We start from the raw sequence: 16,191 nt of genomic DNA, 5'->3' as shown, positions 1-16,191 counted from the left end.
GTACACAATACTGACATAGTTATATTTTGATAAACAATCATAAATTAATCTTTCAGCACATACACAATGCTGTCATATATAGTTATATTTTGATAAACAATCATAAATGAATCTTTCAGCACAAACACAATGTTGACGTCTATAGTTATATTTTGATAAACAATCATAAATTAGTCTTTCTGCACGTACACAATGCTGACATTTATAATTATATTTTGATAAACAATCATAAATGAATCTTTCAGCACGTACACAATGTTGACATCTATAGTTATATTTTGATACACAATCATAAATGAATCTTTCAGCACAAACACAATGTTGACATCTATAGTTATATTTTGATAAACAATCATAAATGAATCTTTCAGCACGTACACAATGTTGACATCTATAGGTATATTTTGATAAACAATCAAATGAATCTTTCAGCACATACACAATGTTGACATCTATAGTTATATTTTGATAAACAATCATAAATTAATCTTTCAGCACAAACACAATGTTGACATCTATAGTTATATTTTGATAAACAATCATAAATGAATCTTTCAGCACGTACACAATGCTGACATTTATAGTTATATTTTGATAAACAATCATAAATGAATCTTTCAGCACAAACACAATGTTGGCATCTATAGTTATATTTTGATAAACAATAATCAATGAATCTTTCAGCACAAACACAATGTTGACATCAATAGTTATATTTTGATACACAATCATAAATGAATCTTTCAGCACAAACACAATGTTGACGTCTATAGTTATATTTTGATAAACAATCATGAATTAGTCTTTCTGCACATACACAATGTTGACATTTATAGTTATATTTTGATACACAATCATAAATGAATCTTTCAGCACAAACACAATGTTGACATCTATAGTTATATTTTGATACACAATCATAAATGAATCTTTCAGCACAAACACAATGTTGACATCTATAGTTCTATTTTGATAAACAATCATAAATTAGTCTTTCTGCATGTACACAATGCTGACATATATAGTTATATTTTGATACACAATCATAAATGAATCTTTCAGCACGTATACAATACTGACACATATAGTTATATTTTGATAAACAATCATAAATGAATCTTTCAGCACAAACGCAATGTTGACATCTATAGTTATATTTTGATAAACATTGTCAAAATGTTTATGATTGATACACAATCATTTATGATTGTGTATCAAAATATAACTATAGATGTCAACATTGTGTATGTGCTGAAATATATTTTTATGATTGTTTATCAAAATATAACTATAGATGTCAGCATTGTGTACGTGCTGAAAGATTAATTTATGATTGTTTATCAAAATATAACTATAGATGTCAACATTGTGTTTGTGCTTAAAGATTAATTTATGATTGTTTATCAAAATATAACTATAGATGTCAACATTGTGTATGTGCTGAAAGATTCATTTATGATTGTTTAATAAATAATCATAAATGAATCTTTGGTGATTTAACCCCCAATTCCAACCCTTGATGCTGAGTGCCAACCAGGGAGGTAATGGGTCCCATTTTTATAGTCTTTGGTATGACTCGGCCGGTGTTTGAACTCACAACCTACCGATCTCAGGGCAGACACTCTAACCGCTAGGCCACTGAGTAGGTTATGTTGACATTTATAGTTATATTTTGATAAACAATCATAAATTATAAATCATTGTTTTCATCAACGTGCACTTGTTTTGATTCGTTATCGTCCTATTTTAGTAATTGAAAAATAGGTCGTTGACGATAACCAAGTCGACATTTTTTAGTCAGCAAAATGAAAACTGGAATGTATGGTTCAGATGTTAAAAAGTACCCATCCCTGCACCTAATATAATGATCTTGTTCCACAATCCCCTCTGAGACTTGGCAGAGCGCCTTCATACTATTTGTTGTGATCACTTTCGTACGTGTAACAGATTGTTATGCACACCTCAGTCCGTACTTCAACCATGTGTTTATTTTTGTCATTGTGTCTTCGCCTGTGACGCCGCATGGCTCCCATAATGGCCTCTCTTGTAATCGTGGCACCAGCGCGTGACACGCTGCTCCTTACAATCGCTCATTTAGACGCCGGGCTTGGACGTCCTTTGACATGGCAACCATCAGAGCCAATCAAGGAGAAGCACAAGTGTCACTGAGTGGACTGTTTCCTGGAGAGAGGCCACATAATTCGGTTTTCTCAAACCCCGTCTTGTACCTCGTAGATCCATCGACAGGCAGACGATGTTACTTTCAGCAAATAGGACCATGTCACATCAGTCATGTCGCTGACCAATTGGATTTTCTTTCCTCCGCCTCCTCTGGATTGTCTTTACTTTTTGGGTCTCATGTCGCAACACGGAAAATGACATTGTTGCAAAGAACATCTTAGAAGCACATTGTCTATGGATGTTCTCATTCATCCAGGTCGTCGTATTCTCAGTCCTTCTGTGTTGGAATATAAATAGTTGGGGTTTTGGCACCAGCTGCTAGGCTCGGTCTGAACAATCTAACTCTTAAGTCTCGATCTAAAACAGGGGTCACCAATGCGGTGCCCGCGGGCACCAGGTAGCCCGTAAGTACCAGATGAGTAGCTCGCTGGCCTGTTCTAAAAATAGCTCAAATAGCAGCACTTCCCAGTGAGCTGCCTCTATTTTTTAAATTTTATTTATTTACTAGCAAGCTGGTCTTGCTTTGCTCAACATTTTTAATTCTAAGAGAGACAAAACTCAAATAGAATTTGAAAATCCAAGAAAATATTTTAAAGACTTGGTCTTCACAAAGAAACAGATAACAGATTTGGTGTCCGGTTCAAAGTGTGACATGATTTATATAAAAATTTGAGAGTTGACTTTTGTATTTTACATGAGTTATTATTTGTACAAACATGGTGCAAAGTAATTCATGATTTGTTAAAAAATGTTAGTGGCTAGCTAGTTAAAATGGGATATTGTGATTTCACAAAACTGTCTTAGAAGTGATCATCTGAAAATGTTCAATTTGAAAAATGTGCACTTAGAGGAAAATATAAAAATAAAGTGTTGCATATTGATATTTATCTGTTTCTATATATATTTATTGTGAGAAATCATTAAGATGATCAGTGTTTCCACAAAGATAAATATCATTAATTATTAATAATAACATAGAGTTAAAGGTGAATTGAGCAAATTGGCTATTTCTGGCAATTTATTTAAGTGTGTATCAAACTGGTAGCCCTTCGCATTAATCAGTACCCAAGAAGTAGCTCTTGGTTTTAAAAAGGTTGGTGACCCCTGATCTAAAACAATGTAAGTCCAAGACTCGATCTGACCAATATAAGTCAGAGTCCGAGACTCGAGCTGACTAATCTTGAGTCCGAGACTCGAGCTGACTAATCTTGAGTCCGAGACTCGAGCTGACTAATCTTAAGTCCGATACTCGATATGACCGATCTAAGTCCGAGACTCGATCTGACCGATCTAAGTCCGAGACTCGATCTGACCGATCTAAGTCCGAGACTCGATCTGACCGATCTAAGTCCGAGACTCGATCTGACCGATCTAAGTCCGAGACTCGATCTGACCGATCTAAGTCCGAGACTCGATCTGACCGATCTAAGTCCGAGACTCGATCTGACCGATCTAAGTCCGAGACTCGATCTGACCGATCTAAGTCCGAGACTCGATCTGACCGATCTAAGTCCGAGACTCGATCTGACCGATCTAAGTCCGAGACTCGATCTGACCGATCTAAGTCCGAGACTCGATCTGACCGATCTAAGTCCGAGACTCGATCTGACCGATCTAAGTCAGAGACTCGATCTGACCGATCTAAGTCCGAGACTCGATCTGACCGATCTAAGTCCGAGACTCGATCTGACCGATCTAAGTCCGAGACTCGATCTGACCGATCTAAATCCGAGACTCGATCTGACCGATCTAAGTCCGAGACTCGATCTGACCGATCTAAGTCCGAGACTCGATCTGACCGATCTAAGTCCGAGACTCGATGCGACCGGTCCAAGTCAGAGACTGGATGCGACCAGTCCAAGTCAGAGACTGGATGCGACCAGTCCAAGTCCGAGACCGGATGCGACCAGTCCAAGTCCGAGACCGGATGCGACCAGTCCAAGTCCGAGACCGGATGCGACCAGTCTAAGTCCGAGACCGGATGCGACCAGTCTAAGTCCGAGACCGGATGCGACCCGTCTAAGTCCGAGACCGGATGGGAGCAATCTAAGTCCGAGACCGGATGGGAGCAATCTAAGTCAGAGACCGGATGGGAGCAATCTAAGTCCGAGACTGGATGCGACCAGTCCAAGTCCGAGACTGGATGCGACCAGTCCAAGTCCGAGACTGGATGCGACCAGTCCAAGTCCGAGACTGGATGCGACCAGTCCAAGTCCGAGGCTGGATGCGACCAGTCCAAGTCCGAGGCTGGATGCGACCAGTCCAAGTCCGAGGCTGGATGCGACCAGTCCAAGTCCGAGGCTGGATGCGACCAGTCCAAGTCCGAGACTGGATGCGACCAGTCCAAGTCCGAGACTGGATGCGACCAGTCCAAGTCCGAGACTGGATGCGACCAGTCCAAGTCCGAGACTGGGTGCGACCAGTCCAAGTCCGAGACTGGATGCGACCAGTCTAAGTCCGAGACTGGATGCGACCAGTCCAAGTCCGAGACTGGATGCGACCAGTCCAAGTCCGAGACTGGATGCGACCAGTCTAAGTCCGAGACTGGATGCGACCAGTCTAAGTCCGAGACTGGATGCGACCAGTCTAAGTCAGAGACTGGATGCGACCAGTCTAAGTCCGAGACTGGATGCGGCCAACCAAAGTCAGAGACTGGATGCGGCCAACCAAAGTCAGAGACTGGATGCGGCCAACCAAAGTCAGAGACTGGATGCGGCCAACCAAAGTCAGAGACTGGATGCGGCCAACCAAAGTCAGAGACTGGATGGGAGCAATCTAAGTCCGAGACTGGATGTGGCCAACCAAAGTCCGAGACTGGATGTGGCCAGTCTAAGTCCGAGACTGGATGCGGCCAACCAAAGTCCGAGACTTGATGGGAGCAACCTAAGTCCGAGACTGGATGTGGCCAACCAAAGTCCGAGACTGGATGTGGCCAACCAAAGTCCGAGACTGGATGTGGCCAACCAAAGTCCGAGACTGGATGTGGCCAACCAAAGTCCGAGACTGGATGTGGCCAACCAAAGTCCGAGACTGGATGTGGCCAACCAAAGTCCGAGACTGGATGCGACCAACCAAAGTCCGGGACTGGATGCGACCAACCAAAGTCCGGGACTGGATGCGACCAACCAAAGTCCGGGACTGGATGCGACCAACCAAAGTCCGAGACCGGATGCGACCAACCAAAGTCCGAGACCGGATGCGACCAACCAAAGTCCGGGACCGGATGCGACCAACCAAAGTCCGGGACTGGATGTGACCAATCCAAGTCTGAGACCAGGTGTGACCAATCTAAGTCGAAGTCTAAGACTTTGTGTGACCAGTCCAAGACTTGATGTGACTAATCTAAGTCTATGAGCATGAAGTGATGAAGCCTACATGGAAGAGAGGCGGAACATCTTCTAAGACAAACCAAGCAGTTCAGTTGTGATGGACTGAACGCCCTGAGACTGACAAGTACTTTTAGGGTCAAGTCACAAAATTGCATTGCTTATAATTGGATGCCATTGTTGTGACTAATTAGTCAAAGTCTGTCTGTGAAGTGGAAATGATTTATTACCTCCACATTTCATAAACATAGACCACTATGCCTGAATTATGTTGGTTACTTTTAGGTAAGCCCTCCCACCATTCCCCTTAAAGTCTATTTATGTTCTTTATATGTTGCTTTTGCAGTAAAGATGTCAGCCAAGTTCAGTCCAAAGACTGGCGCAGTACCGAAAACATTCCAAGTCTTCATCATGCAGAAGATGAATAGTTGTTAGTATTTCTTGTATCTGTGTCGCGAGCGATGTCTGCTGAACAGACTGAAGTCCAAAGTATGAGTTGTAGACGTTGTCGATGTCTTGGAGATTAATGCGGCCTTCCAGAGGAAGATTGATTGACTGTTGGCTTGGTGTCTGCGATTGTTTCCGAGTTGTAAGTCGTAAACTAAAGCTGTGATTTAAGGTGAGTCCTTCACCTCAACGCCTTCACACCTTGAACTACTCAATATCTCCTCGTTGTTGTGTCAGAGGACACTTTATTTCCTTTATAGAATTGTTTTTGTCCGACTATCGGATAGCTATTGAAGAGGTCTCACTCATGAGATCATTCCGGGAACCTTTTCCACGGCTTGCAGTGACCTAATACCGGGAACAGAGACCCTCCCTAACTCTCACATTGTCCGCTGGAAAAGATGGGAAACATTGCCAACTGCCGTAGCACGATATCCTCCCCCGTTCGCCCATTGTTTTTCTTCTCTGGGGTTACCCTGCCGAGCTGCCCTGACCCGCCCTCCTCCTGAAGCGAATGAGGCTCAACTGGAGCCGGCATCGTTCTCTCTGGATTGTCGTGTCCACAGACAGAAAGACGGGCGAGACAACTCACCCAGGTGCTTGTCTGGCCCGCCAGACCGGAAGTTATTGAGCTGCTTCACATTCGCAAACGGTTTAAGTTTAGAGGCGGAGCGGAATGTGGGCTCACCTGTTGCTCGGAAGGATCTGGTTGGCCTCTCCTAGTGCACTCTCAGGATGATTCTTCTGGTTTTAAACCACTTTGGTCAAACATGATGGGGACAACTGGGAAGAACTAGGCATTTGTATTTCAATAAATGTCCTTGATCCGTAATTCTTTCCATGTTCTAGACCAGCGGTTCTTAATGTACCACCTCAGAAAACACTTGGCTCTGCAGGTATCACCATAATGACAAACATTAAAATACAGTAGCAAGTACTATGGTACCTAAGTAATCATTAAAAGCAAGGCAGATGGCTTCATTTAACAAGTATATTTATTATTTTTGGCCACATTTTTGGCCACATTACACACAGTTTGAACAGTTCTAGACTCGATCTGACCAATCTAAGTCCAAGACTCGATCTGACCAATCTAAATCCAAGACTCGATCCGACCAATCTAAGTCCAAGACTCGATCCGACCAATCTAAGTCCAAGACTCGATCCGACCAATCTAAGTCCAAGACTCGATCCGACCAATCTAAGTCCAAGACTCGATCCGACCAATCTAAGTCCAAGACTCGATCCGACCAATCTAAGTCCAAGACTCGATCCGACCAATCTAAGTCCAAGACTCGATCTGACCAATCTAAGTCCAAGACTCGATCTGACCAATCTAAATCCAAGACTCGATCCGACCAATCTAAGTCCAAGACTCGATCCGACCAATCTAAGTCCAAGACTCGATCCGACCAATCTAAGTCCAAGACTCGATCCGACCAATCTAAGTCCAAGACTCGATCCGACCAATCTAAGTCCAAGACTCGATCCGACCAATCTAAGTCCAAGACTCGATCCGACCAATCTAAGTCCAAGACTCGATCCGACCAATCTAAGTCCAAGACTCTATCTGACCAATCTAAGTCCAAGACTCTATCCGACCAATCTAAGTCCAAGACTCTATCCGACCAATCTAAGTCCAAGACTCTATCCGACCAATCTAAGTCCAAGACTCTATCCGACCAATCTAAGTCCAAGACTCTATCCGACCAATCTAAGTCCAAGACTCGATCCGACCAATCTAAATTCAAGATTTGAAAATTATAATACACCAAAATTGATATTGTTTTACAGAATATGCTTTTATTTTGAATTGTTACTTCCCCAAATTAAATTGCAATTAGCAATTATACTTAATTGTATTTAAATTGATTAAACATTCTCGATTCAATTTGGAATTTTGCACAAGCCTGCTGTGGAGAAGGTCTTCATGCAAGTTACTCAACTTCCTACTCGTTCCAGCATTGACAGTACCACATTTTCCGGACTATAGGGCGCACCCACTAAACTTTAGGGGAAAAAACAGGTTTTCATATATTAGCCACACCGGACTATAAGAAAGATTTTGTAGATGTTTATTTACATACCTTAATTGTTTCCAAACGGTGTCTGTAACACGGCAGTAAAACGGCTGATCAAACAAAACAGAAGTCACCGTCATGGACCCTCTAGCTGCGCAAGCTAGCTCTCCAATCAGCTAAACCAGGGGTCGGCAACCCGCGGCTCCGGAGCCGCATGCGGCTCTTTGACCACTCTGATGCGGCTCAGCTGCATACTTGCCGACCCCCCCGATTTTCCCAGGAGACTTATGGATCTCAGTGCCCCTCCTAGATAACTCCCAGGGCAAATATAATCCTATTTTCACTCTAATTACTAAATTAAGGGCGTGCCCTAATTGCACTGCAGTAACTGTCCTCTATAGCATTTACAAACAGCGTGCCAGCCCGGCCACATCTTATATGTAGCTTTTACTTGCGCACGTAGGAGACAGCAAAGCATACTTACTCATCAGCCACACAGCTTACACTGACGGTAGCCGTATAAAACAACTTTAACACGGTTACGTTACAAATATGCGCCACACTGTGAACCCACACCAAATAAGAATGAAAAACACATTTCTGGAGAACATCCCACCGTAACACAACATAAACACAACACAACCAATACCCAGAATCCCATGCAGCCCTAACTCTTCCGGTCTAGATTATACACCCCCCGCTACCACCAAACCCCCCCACACATCAACCCCCCCCCCCCTCCCCTCCGTGCGTCGGTTGAGCGGAAGAGTTAGTGCTGCATGGGATTCTGGGTATTTGTTGTGTTGTGTTTATGTTGTGTTACAGTGCAGATGTTCTCCAGAAATGTGTTTGTCATTCTTTTTTGGTGTGGGTTCAAAGTGTGGCGCATATTTGTAACGTAACAGTGTTAAAGTTGTTTTATACGGTACGGCTACCGTCAGTGTAAGCTGTGTGGCTGCTGACCTAGTACGCCTTGCTGTCACTTACGTGAGCAAGCTGAAGCTGCATTCTGCATGTGGTCGAGCAGGTACACTGTTTGGGCAGGCTGTAGAGGGCGCCAAAAGTAGTGCCATCACGCCCTGCTATTCGGGAGTCTCCCGGAAATAATGAGAGGGGGGGCAAGTATGACGCTATCAAGCGCCATTCATTCAAATCTCGCGGGCAGCACTAAGATCAAATTTCCATATTAAAGTGCGTGCCGGTGCGTGTGTCTGAGACCCCTGGTTAACATAGCACAAAGCAATTTAAGCTTTATATGCGGTGTTTTTCATTTGAAATTAAATTTTTTTTTTTGTGGCTCCCATTATTTTCTTTAATTTGTGAAACTTGCCAAAATGGCTCCTTGAGTGGTAAAGGTTGCCGACCCCTGAGCTAAACAGACCCAACTAGAATATAAAATGTTTTCAGTTATTTCACCGAGGTGTTTAGGGCACGTCCGACTGGCAGGAGGCCACGGTTAAGACCCAGGACACGTTGGGAAGACTATGTCTCCCGGCTGGCCTGGGAACACCTCGGGATTCCCCGGGAGGAGCTGGACGAAGTGGCTGGGGCTTCTCTGCTTAGGCTGCTGCCCCCGCGACCCGACCTCGGATAAGCGGAAGAAAATGGATGGATGGATGGATGGATGGATAACTCCACATGTGTTCATTCATAGTTTTGATGCCTTCAGTGACAATCTACAATAATAGAAAATAAAGAAAACGCATTGAATGAGAAGGTGTGTCCAAACTTTTGACCTGTATTGTAAGTCTGTTTGGAAATATCACAAAGGACACTCTGACTTGTAGTCTGGTGTAAGGCATGAAAGCAGCCACAGAGTATGTCTGACGGCGTCTCTCTCTCCACAGAAAGAAATCCAGGCCATGAGCCAGTGCCACCATCCCAACATCGTGTCCTACTACACCTCCTTTGTGGTGAAGGACGAGCTGTGGCTGGTCATGAAGCTGCTGAGTGGAGGTAAGTGGCTGGAAACTGTCACATCCGGACACTTATTGAGGGATCGGAACAGTGGGCGGGGCCTCCCGGCATGAAAGTGCGGCTCGTTCCCGCTGATACCGGCCGTGATTGCGGGGAATGTGACAGCGCTGATCCTCATTGTGTGCCCCCTCCCCTTGGCGAGATGCTAATGACAGGGCTGCGCTAATAACAGCCTGCAGGCCGGCGTGGCAGAGCTGCAATTAGGCAGCCAGAGGAGGCAAGTCTATCTGGTTTCATTGCACCTCAGGAGTGTAGAAACGTCATTGACAGGCAGGAAGTGTTTAACCATTTCTTAATTAAGAGAAGTCACTTGCCTTCTTTTGTTTCTTTCGGAAGTAAACATGGCACCGCAGGTCATTAAAAGGTATTAAAATGAAGGCCTTAACCGTTGCGTAATATTCATATTAGGATAGGATAGGATAGGACTTTATTGTAAATTGCACAAGTACAATAAAACTATGTTTTCAGCAAAAACCCGTTCAAGACTAGACAAACAAACAGTGTACAGGGTTACAGAACAGGAACGCTGATGGGTCGCCAAAGGCGCCCCGTAAAAGATAAGAAAAAGGTAAAACGCTGGGGAAGAAGATGAGTACAAAAATACAATCTAGACTGGGCTCCTAAGGGGGCCCAGACTGGAGTGGGAACAAAAACCTCCATGCCATGCACACATAAACACGTTACGTTTAATCACGACAACTCGGAACAGAGGGGGGGGAGTTGGGGTCCTGGAGGTCGACTGCTGCTATGAAGCGCTGCCCGCCGTCCATCACCCCGAGGGGGGAACAAGCGGTGGTGAAGGCGTGGGGTAGGGGAGGGTGTGTGTGTGTGTGTGTGTGTATGTGCCCATTGTCTTGGGTGTGATGATGTAATGTTCATAGGCTGGGGTGGTTCTGTACATATTGTTGTTACTCAGCCAGTGTTTGTGGGCCTGATGGACCCGTTACATTTTGTGGCTTTTAATGCGTCACAATCAAACACTTTTATGTTAAAATACTGAACAGATGTTTATTGGGATAAGGTAAACATCGGTTCAGTATTTTAACATAAAAGTGTTTGATTGTGAGGCATTAAAAGCCACAAAATGCAACGGGTCCATCAGGCCCACAAACGCTGGCTGAGTAACAACAATATGAACGTTGCATGGCAATTTCTCTGCCAGTTTCTGCATCCCACAGGGATTCTTCTTTTGTGTCCCACACAAGGTTGCAACATTGTTTGTCAACACTGTCTGCTCTCATTTTCTCACACATTTGACCCTCTGATGTCCTGTGTACCTATACTCTGTCCTCCTCCTGTCTAGGCCTGCTGTGTGTGTGTGTGTGTGTGTGTGTGTGTGTGTGTGTGTGTGTGTGTGTGTGTGTGTGTGTGTGTGTGTGTGTGTGTGTGTGTGTGTGTGTGTGTGTGTGTGTGTGTGTGTGTGTGGGGGTGGGTGCGTGCGGTACACAGAACATCAATTTCCACACTTCTATTAGCCCCCGGACATCTTATATGTAATAGAAATGTGTAGGTGGGGTGTATGGTGTGTGGTCATTAAATATGTATTCGGATATATGTTCTTCACAGACAATGAGCCAAAGTCAGCGAGTCTCAGTTTGAAAAATTAATTAATTGTATAATTTTTCTTTTAATAAAAATCTAAAACGGGTCCCACAGACCCGAACCCCACACAAGGGCGTTAGAAAGCATTAAATACAATGTTCAGAGTCATTAAAAACATTTTATACAATTGCAATTGGCAACAGAAAAGACAACAAAACAAACCACAGTTTCTCCAATTAAGGGACTAAAACTGCACTTCAAAGTCCATCCATCCATTTTCAACCGCTTGTCCCGTTTGGGCTCGCGGGGGGGGGGCCTATCTCAGCTGCATTCGGGCGGAAAGCGACAAGTGGCCACCTCATCGCAGGGCCAACACAGATAGACAGACAACATTCACACTCACATTCACACACTAGGGTCAAAATGTACATGAAAATAAAGAAAGTAGGATTTACAATATTAACGATGGACAATAAAACACTGAATATTAAATGCGTGAGCAAATTGTCGAACAGTTTAAGAACAACATTTCTCAACGAGCTATTGCAAAGGAATTTAGGGATTTCACCATCAACGGTCCGTAATATCATCAAAAGGTTCTGAGAATCTGGAGAAATCACTGCATGTAAGCGGCAAGGCAGAAAAGCAACATTGAATGCCCGTGACCTCAGTGTGTAAAGGATATCACCACATGGGCTCATGAACACTTCAGAAAACCACTGTCAGTAACTACAGTTGGTCGCTTCATCTGTAAGTGCACGTTAAAACTCTACTTTGCAAATTGAAAGCCATTTATCAACAACACCCAGAAATGCCGCCGGCTTTGCTGGGCCCGAGCTCATCTAAGATGGACTGATGCAAAATGGAAAAGTGTTCTGTGGTCTGACGAGTCCACATTTCAAATTGTGGATCTTGTCTTTGCAGTCTATTCAATTGAATATAAGTTGAAAAGGATTTGCAAATCATTGTATTCTCTTTTTATTTACCATTTACACAACGTGACAACTTCACTGCTTTTGGCTTTTGTGCAGTGTCCTTAAGGTGCCATCTTGCACAATCCTCACATTTATTAGTATTTATATACGTTATTATTATGTTTCTGCCATATTACTTTGTTCACAATGCTTGTGTTGCTTCCATATGCACGTTCAATGTTCCACTTGAGGCACGTGTCGTGTTTTTTATTGAAATAAAACTAAAAAGAAAGTCGTTCTTAAAAAAAACGTTGACCATATTTAAAAATGCCACGATCCTAGTGATAGCCGTGATCATTTTGGTCACAATAACCGTGACAGAAATGTTCATACCGTGTGAACAAGTCCACGGTCACACTTGTTGGCAAACCTGAAGTTTTGTGCTCAAAGTCGCGTTCAAACTGTGAATCGTGGCCCCTGAGCGGCGTTGAACTGAAGACACAGCAAGGCCTCTGCCATTCATGCTGCTGGTGTAACTGACAGCACCCAGATGGCGTGGCGGACCCTCCAGGATTTACTCGAGTACACAAGTCTCCCAGTGCCAGCCGACACCACTTAGCACGGTGTCTCCGGTTTCACTCGGCCCGTTTTAAACGCCGGCCCTTGATGTTGACTTTTATTGTGTGCAGTAATTAAATGATGGCCCAGGCGAGGTCTGCCATGGAGACGGGCCCGGTCGGGTTTACAAACCGCCGGTCTGCGGGGGGAGGCTAGCTAGCTAGCATTAACTCCGTCAATGCCAGCTCCTGTCTGGATGCAGCTTTAGAGAACCGACTACTTGACTCACTGGACTGTCTGGCTTTCTCCCGCCTCCAAGGACATGCACCTGGGGATAGGCCCCTCCCACCTAAAAAGACATGCACCTGGGGATAGGCCCCTCCCGCCTTCAAAGACATGCACCTGGGGATAGGTCTCTCCCGCCTAAAAAGACATGCACCTGGGGATAGGCCCCTCCCACCTCCAAAGACATGCACCTGGGGATAGGCCCCTCCCGCCTCCAAAGACATGCACCTGGGGATAGGCCCCTCCCGCCTAAAAAGACATGCACCTGGGGATAGGCCCCTCCCGCCTCCAAAGAGATGCACCTGGGGATAGGCCCCTCCCGCCTAAAAATACATGCACCTAGGAATAGGCCCCCTCCCGCCTCCAAAGACATGCACCTGGGGATAGGCCCCTCCCGCCTAAAAATACATGCACCTAGGGATAGGCCCCCTCCCACCTCCAAAGACATGCACCTGTGGATGGGCCCCTCCCGCCTCCAAAGACATGCACCTGGGGATAGGCCCCTCCTGCCTAAAAATACATGCAATTAGGGATAGGCCCCCTCCCACCTCTAAATACATGCACCTGGGGATAGGCCCATGCCACCTCCAAAGACATGCACCTGGGGATAGGCCCCTCCCGCCTAAAAATACATGCACCTAGGAATAGGCCCCCTCCCACCTCCAAAGACATGCACCTGGGGATAGGCCCCTCCCGCCTAAAAATACATGCACCTAGGGATAGGCCCCTCCCACCTCCAAAGACATGCACTTGGGTGTAGGCCCCTCCCACCTCCAAAGCATTGCACCTGGGTATAGGCCCCTCCCGCCTACAAAGACATGCACCTGGGGATAGGCCCCTCCCACCTACAAAGACTTGTACCTGGGGATAGGCCCCTCCCACCTCCAAAGACATGCACCTGGGGATAGGTTGATTCCATGGGGGGCCCTTTGTCCAGGGTGAACCAAGTGCACTGATAATGCTAATGCTAACGTGAGCTAATCGCAAATTTGCGTGGTAGCAAAAAATAGCCACCAGCGTGATAGTTTTACGACTACTTCCTATGTCTTTGTTTGCTTGGGACCTGCCTCCGCCCAGGTACATTCTTGGTAGTGGCGTCATGTTTGTAGCACAATCCAAGATCATTTCTTGAAAGTGTCTGCTATTTAACATCAGAGACCTAATATTTGTGACAATATTAAAGCGGGAATCATGTCAGCGTGTGGCGCTACATGGGAAATGTGGTCTTCTTCTGGCAAAACACTACCGCTTTGGTCCACTGGCGCCGCCAAAATCAAGCAAAACTGAAAGTTCCTAATTGGGGCTTTAACGTTGGCAAAATAGGAGCTGGCGAGAAAGGTTCTCTCCCCTGTGAAATAAGTCTTCTTTGGCATATTTTTTCCAGAAAAGTCAGTTCTCATCACAATTAAAGCATGCTGTGGTTCTTCGATTCTTCCAAACTTGTGAACGCCATTAAAACACTCTTTGCAAATAGTCTTTTTGTAAAAACGCTGTTGTCTTTTTGGGACTCTCGTAGAGTTGACAGCAAGGACAGATTTGTCAAAAGGTGAAAAAAACCCCCCCAGAAAAAGCAGCCAGAAGTGACGAGTGGTGTACCGTGCAGCAAGTGATTTGTGGAGGCCTCCAAAGATGCTGCGCCCTGCTTTTTGCTTGCAGGCGCGACACAAAATGAATGAATGAAGCAATTTTGTGAGCATGCACACGGAGGTATATTTGGCTTGATCATAAAGTTCGTAAATCAAAAAAGTTCACAAATTGGAGGGATCTTAAACGAGGTGTGTGTGTGTGTACTGTATATGTATGTATGTATGTATGTACAGTATGTGTCCTGGGCATGACGTTAAAGGGCATCCGGCAGTGGAGGCTCCTCTATGGGGTCTTGGGGCACTAGGAGGTTAACTCCTTTACTACTGTTACCCCAGGTGGCCCTTGGCAAAGGCCTAGTACCTGACTGCCCCCTAGTTAGGGATACGGTGAAGACCTCAACGGCGGAGCAGGCGGAAGAAGGCTGCAGCAGAAAAGGGCCCCCAGTCGTCTTGAACTCCATGCCTCTGGATCCCTGTCAAGGATCGTGTGGTGACTGTCTGTGCACCAGTCTCCCCACGTAAAACAAAGTCACGCACAGGCATCCTCCATAAAGGGATACACCCCTACCAGGAGGATCGTCATACTCGTTCGAGTACATGTATATATATATATAAATATATATATTGATGTATGTATATACTGTATATCTATATGTGTGTATATATATATATATATATATATATATATATGTATATATGTTTATATATATGTATATATATGTTTATATATATGTATATATATGTTTATATATGTATATATGTGTGTGTATATATATATATATATATATGTGTATACATGTGTGTGTGTATATATATATATGTATATATTGTACGTGTGTATAGATATATATGTATACATTGTACGTGTGTATATATATATATGTATATACGTGTGTGTATATATATATGTATATACGTGTGTATATATATATATGTATATACATGTAAGCGACCCCCCGCGACCCAGAAAGGGACAAGCGGTAAAAAATGGATGGATGAATGGATATATGTATGTATATCTATCTATCTATTAGGGCTGCAACAACTAATCGATTAAATCGATTATAAAAATAGTTGCCGATTAATTTAGTCATCGATTCGTTGGATCTATGGTATGCGCATGCGCAGAGGCTTTTTTTAAATTAAAAAAATATATATATATATATATATTTTTAAATAAACCTTTATTTATAAACTGCAACATTTACAAACAGCAGAGAAACAATAATCAAAATAAGTATGGTGCCAGTATGCTGTTTTTTTCCCAATAAAATACTGGATAGGATAGAAATGTAGTTTATCTCTTTTATCTGATTATTAATCGATTAATCGAAGTAATAATCGACGGATTAAT

General features: G+C 44.0%; 1 protein-coding gene across 1 annotated transcript in view; it reads left to right on the top strand.

Moving 5' to 3' along the window:
* The window catches only part of LOC133629729 (serine/threonine-protein kinase OSR1-like), an 84,375-nt gene that overhangs the window by 25,905 nt on the left and 42,279 nt on the right, over window positions 1-16,191 (top strand). The window contains exon 3 of the mRNA XM_062020672.1: window positions 9,823-9,931. Coding sequence (XP_061876656.1) covers window positions 9,823-9,931 — 109 coding nt within the window. The remainder of the gene's footprint in view (window positions 1-9,822; window positions 9,932-16,191) is intronic.

Source organism: Entelurus aequoreus, linkage group LG15 (assembly GCF_033978785.1).
Source record: "Entelurus aequoreus isolate RoL-2023_Sb linkage group LG15, RoL_Eaeq_v1.1, whole genome shotgun sequence".
NCBI classification, from domain to species: domain Eukaryota; kingdom Metazoa; phylum Chordata; class Actinopteri; order Syngnathiformes; family Syngnathidae; genus Entelurus; species Entelurus aequoreus.
This window is presented reverse-complemented; position numbering and strand designations above follow the sequence as displayed.